Raw genomic sequence first — 6,000 nt, forward strand, 5'->3', positions numbered from 1 at the left:
GAATATAAAGAATATCCTTGTATTATTCCTTTTTTCCCCTTTGAAATACCCCACTAAACTTCCATGTATTGCAAGAGAACCTAGGAGAAGTGATGCATTCACTCGTCCACACTACAAATATTTTAGGAAAGCCAATGATAGTGGCACAATTCAGAAAAGAGCTACTGTTTTACAAAATCATATGCCTTCATTGTATCTAGGATCAGGGTGCATCTAGCAAGGCCAAGGATCCTGTGATAATTGATCACCAGCTCTTGAGCAAGGAGTAAATTTTCAGTTATGCCCCTTGCTGTTATAAAAGCTGTATAGGTTAGGCTTATGAGATCAGTCAAGCACTTATCCAACCATTTGGCTAAGATGTTTGTAATTAAATTTTAGATTATGTTGAAACAAGAAATTGCTCTGAAGTACTCATTTTCTTAGGGGCTACAAACTTATAAACCAATATGATACTGGTGGCATCAACTTTCCCAAGTAGCCTGCCTGTAGTGAAAAAGGGTTTTAACTGCTTCAATAGCTTCTTAATGAAGCACATACCATGCTTTTTAAACAAATGGGATGAATAGCCATTAGGAGTCTTGTCCCCTTTCAATGAAAGATAGTCTCCTTGCTTTCTATACCAATCACACCTTTTTGTAGAAAATTCATTTCCTCAGCTACTATAGTAAACTATATTGTTTGATCTAGGCCAGCTTGAGTGATGATTTGATTCTAAATACAACTCCCCAACAACCTTTGGTCGAACTCAATAACCATATCTTTTATCTGCTATCCATCAACAGTTTTCACTCCTTGATCATTATATAAGCATCTGAATATACTTTTTGCATTTCTCATCTTAACTAGTTCCCTTTTCATTTTTTCTTTCTTTTTGTTTCTTTTCTTTTGGGATAAAGGGTCTTGACTAGTTTATAAAAACTAATCAAACTCTGGTTTTAAACTTCAGTCACTGATTCTTGAACCTATGTTGTGAAAATAGCTTCCATAGCTCTTCTTATAGATGAGTAAGCATCATTTTTTTTTATTCTCCTCCATTACGTATATAATCTATACTTGAAACAAAAATATTTTATTTTTGTGTTGCTTCCAATCCCTCCCTTGCCTATTGAACCCCTCAAGAAAGATTACCAAAATTCCCTATGTTAAACTTTTTCAAAGTTAGTTTGAATCTATCCAGGTTTTTATACAATCTGAACGTTGCTGGTTCCTTCTCTTTGGAGTAATCCTTTTTCTTTTTTTCCACCTCTTTTACTTTCATTCTCAACCCTTTGCTTTAGGAAAAGATTTCAGGAAATATTAAGTACAATTCCTTAGATGTTGTATATTTTCCAAGGAGAATTAAATTCAATGCAACAATGTTTTGATTTTAATGAAAGAACTTAATGTACTACACTTACTAAAGTGTACTCTATACTAAGTTTTACCCTTCTTTATATATTCAGCCATAATAGATAAGAAAGTAGTACCACAAAGACAGCTTGGATCAAGTTTTTATAATGTCTGCAGACATTTTTATCATATATACATTAAAAATAAATATACAAGAAAAAAAGAAAGAAAATAAATTAAGTTTTCATATTTGGAAAGAGTTGGACTTTGGTATTGCAACTCAACTTTTCCAATTGAATTCAACCATGTTGAAAGCTGTATACACAAGGAAATGCATTCAGTACCTAGTTTTTGCCAATCTAGAAATGCCAACTCTTCTTTATTTTTTTGGGTCAAATAATTATTAATCATACCATTTGCTTCTGGGAATGCAATTTCGATAATCATTTGTGATTAATCATTGGTTGTTTGGCATGGTGGTGTTGAAGGACAAGTCGGCAGAAGTGGTGCTATCTGAATCCCAAATTGAATCCTCAGGCTCAGGCGTTGGAGAAGCAGGGCCTGTATATTCAACAATGGGATAGTTGTATTCACCAGAAGGACCCACACCATCCTTGCTCTCAGCATCTGCACTCTCTTGCAGTTGCAGTGCATGTTCAAGCTCTATCTCCACTTCACCCATTGTAGGACGATCCACTCCCTTAGTTCAAATACAAGAAGTGGCAATGTCCGAGTATATCTTCAAACACTCTGGAGCTATCTTCCCTATCAGATACGGATCAATCATCTCATTAATGTTTCCTTCTTGTATGCGCTTTCTGGCCCAATCAACCACATAGGATGCTTTTCTGCAACAGAGTAGTTGCAGAAGTACCACACCAAAAGAGTAGACGTCAGATTTTTCAGTCAGCACCCCACTCACAAGGAACTCGGCATCCAAGTGTTGTACCATAGTACCGTGAATCAAAGAAGTTGTATCTTCCCCCCTGTATACAAAACGAACTGTTGACAAATTCGGGGGACACATTTTTGAGGACATGAAATCTGACAACTTGGCCTCCCATTTCTCGTCCAACAGAATGTTGTCTAGCTTCACGTCATGGTGGATGATAGTATGCTTTACCCCAGTGTGAAGGTAGTGTAGTACACTCGCCACTTCAACACAAATCTTTAGTCTTTGTTTCCATGGGAGTGGATCTTTGTCGTGGTCCTTGTAGAGGAGTTTTCTGTAGAGGCATCCATTGACCATGAACTCGCAGAATAGGATATTCTCGTCTTCATCAATGCAATATCCAATAAGAGGGACAAGGTTAGGGTGGCGAAGCTGACAAGGCAATAACACCTCAGTCCTTAATAAGTACTCAAAGCCCTGTCCTGACTTGGTAATCAACTGCTTTATTGTAATGGTTCTGGTACAGTCATCAATAAATCCCTTATATGCTCTGCAAAACCCCCACTGGTGAATGACTAAATCATTATCGAAGTTATTGGTAGCTATCTTGATCTCTGCCAGTGAAAATCAACGGCATAATTCGTCAGGAAGAGCTGAAGATTGTTTTGGTCTCCTCAATAACTTTGATATAGACTGTGAAACAGATTCCATTGGCTGGCTGCTCATAAATTAGAAATAGAAATCGCTTCAAACAATTGAGAATTTGTCCATAATAAACATCATTCATGAGCATAAGGAGTTATTCTTCTCCATGACTATGAATGATTGAGAAAACATTAGATTTAGATATGTATGTTGGCCCATAGGTCAAAATGATAATGTCACGCAATGCAATGATGCCATCATTTTAAAAATAATAATAATATGATAAATTGATAACAGAAAGACTTACAAAAGGAGTAGTTTTTTCAAGAAGAGTTTACAAGATTGAGTGGCAATAAAAGATTCAGAGGCGGATCAAACTGATCAGAAAATTCTCAATCCATGGCAACTTCCTGGTCCTCTGCGGGTAGCACCAGCTGTGGCTCCAGTTACACAATGGTTTGGGTTTTAATTTTCTCAAGATATTATTATTATTATTATTTTTTTAGAATGAATTTTCTCAAGATGTTGATTGAATAGAATACTAACAAGAAATTTTATATATTTTTTGATAAACTAGTTCATATTAGCTGGTACAATTACTAAAGAATTAATTATAGATCTAGAGTGATTTAGGAATTTCTAACAGTTATAAAAAAATATAAATAAAAAAATGTACATTGACAATTCTCATTCTGAATTGACCGCAATTTTTTAATTTTAGGATATGTGCTGCCACTTCAACAACTTTGGAAGCTTCTCATCAGTTGACATAAGCATAAATGGAAGCTGCTTCACAGTCTATTTCAAAGTTATTGAGGTCCAGCAGGATGGGTGCAAACAATCTTCAGCAGCTTAGCTCCACCTTAAATACATTGTTTCTAAAAAAAAGTTATTAGTTAAATACAAGGATGACATCCTAATGTGCTATTAAGGGTTTCTGGTAAACAAAACTTTAACACAAGAAAAAGATTTTCTGTCAACAAGCCAGAATTCTCATTGAGCTTTAAATCAAGATCAGTGGTAAAGCGTTTCACACGACCCCAATCCGTAGAACACAAGGTCCAACTCGTGAGTTGGCCATCAGAAGATCTTGAATTTCATTTCAAGTGCATCTCGATGGATTGAACAACATATGAAAAGTTAACATCACATGGTCATAGATCTTAGGTATCGTGAGTGAATTTCTTGATGTTGCACCCACGAAATATAGAAAGTTCCAAATATTAGGAACTATTTAGGAGTTAAGAACATGAACACCCAAGAATTTTTATTTAACCTAAGCGACAAAATAAAAGATTTTTCCATTCTTTTATTAACTGATTTATGTATAAGATTCCATTCACCTTACATCTTAGAAAGGACTGCATTGTGACTAACCACCAAAATTCTCATCTGATTTCACAGTTCTTAAGGTCCTTCATAAACAGTCTTGATTTATACAAATCCCCTTAAAAACCTTTAGCTTGTCAAATAAATAGAATAAAAAACTTACAACATTTATATGTTTATCGACCAATAGTAGTGGAGAATTTGTAAAAATCAACTCAGCAGCCTTGTTAATACAATGCTTTATAAATTCCTTTACAAGTACATTAGTCTACATCAACAGTATAGTCCCCCGGATCTGTTCAATCTTCCATGAATTTGAAAAACAGATTGTCTTGTTTCTTCTGCTATTTGGAGAAGTAATTAATAGTTTAGCAACCAACATCCAATCTTATGGGGTTCCGTTGTGGAAAGAAGACTTATATCACCAACTTGCATTATATTCAAGTGTGAACAAAACTTATTAACAGATGAAACAAAGATTTTACCTTTGCCCTTTTCCAGATTGATCATTAATCTCACATTATATTCACACGTCAACAAGACTTATTCACACACGAAACAAAGATTTTACCCTCGCCTTCACCGATTGATTGATCCGTTAATAACCAGCAAAATGAAAGTTGCACAACTAAAAATCAACAAATACAAGCCGAAGTACAGGGCAATACAACTTGCCAAAATAACAATATTACAAGCAGCTGAATCATTGGTGCACAACCAACTCAAACATAATCTCATAAATAATTGCAGCAGCTAAATCGGCTTTCAGGATCCTGGCCTCCAGGCAAAATAGAAAATGGGATCATTAGTCTTTCACATAAAATCCTATTTAGGATGATATTTCTACAAAATCCCTTTCTATACCAAATGTCACCCCTTAATAATTGAGAGATTTCTTCCTCTGTCAAGAGTCTTTTATTGTGAAAAAATATCCTATAAACCAGACATGCATGTAGCACATGATGCCATATTCTTTCAGTGAGAAAATACTCAAAGAATATATGTTTTTGACTCTCAATTAGACTTCCACATTAAACGAATAGAAAATCTCCACTATAACTCCATTTTACTAGTCCTCCACGAGTTGAGAGCCTATCCTTCAGTGCCAACCAATAAATAAATGAGTGCTTAGTAATAGTTGTTGAAAACCATATGAGCTTCCACCCTTCAATTGTCACAGTCTTACTCCTTATTTCAATCCCACGATAAGTGGCAAAGAAACCTCCCTGATTTGGATGGAATCCCATACACCTTATCTTCCTACTCAAATATAACTTGGTAATATTATATTGGAAGTCCACCAGATCATCTAATGTAGCAGGCATCCAATATCTTTGCCCATCTCAAATGAAAATTGAAATTTTAACGGTAAAACTTGTTGAACCATGCACATATCACTCTGAATCCATTTTTAGGAAGTACGGCACTATTGGGTCCTAGTTATCATGCCAAAGAAGGATTCTATCTCCCCTCCACACTGAAAATTTGATTAGAGGCTTTTTCTCTTACTTGTCACATTTTCCTCCCTCCCCATGAACTGGATTAAGGAATTTTGACCTTCCAAAAGCGTTTTCCTTCTAATAAATATCTATATGTCCAAGCAACCCACACAGAGCCAGACTGAGAAAATAGGTTTAGTACGGACTTGAGGATAGCAGCTTTTTTCCATTCTTTGATTCTTTTCATGTCTAAACCTTACCACTCTAAAGAAAGAAGTTAAACCTTTATTCAATAGCCATTATGATCTTCATTGCTAAGATAAAAATGTTGGTCCAATACACTTATATTTCATAAAGCACAAATTG

The 6,000-nt window shown here is 35.2% G+C and overlaps 1 protein-coding gene across 1 annotated transcript; it reads right to left on the reverse strand.

Annotated features, from left to right (window-relative positions):
• Window positions 1-2,035: 2,035 nt before the first annotated feature.
• On the reverse strand, window positions 2,036-2,578 carry LOC115990680 (receptor-like protein kinase FERONIA). The gene has a single exon (XM_031114486.1). It carries the CDS (start codon window positions 2,576-2,578, stop codon window positions 2,036-2,038), a length of 543 nt encoding a protein of 180 aa, XP_030970346.1.
• Between the last annotated feature and the right edge of the window lie 3,422 nt (window positions 2,579-6,000).

This window comes from Quercus lobata, chromosome 5 (assembly GCF_001633185.2).
Source record: "Quercus lobata isolate SW786 chromosome 5, ValleyOak3.0 Primary Assembly, whole genome shotgun sequence".
NCBI classification, from domain to species: Eukaryota; Viridiplantae; Streptophyta; class Magnoliopsida; order Fagales; family Fagaceae; genus Quercus; species Quercus lobata.

Excerpts from the sequence above, each read along its gene's own strand:
- LOC115990680 (XM_031114486.1), bottom strand. The coding sequence starts at position 2,578 with ATGGTCAATGGATGCCTCTACAGAAAACTCCTCTACAAGGACCACGAC.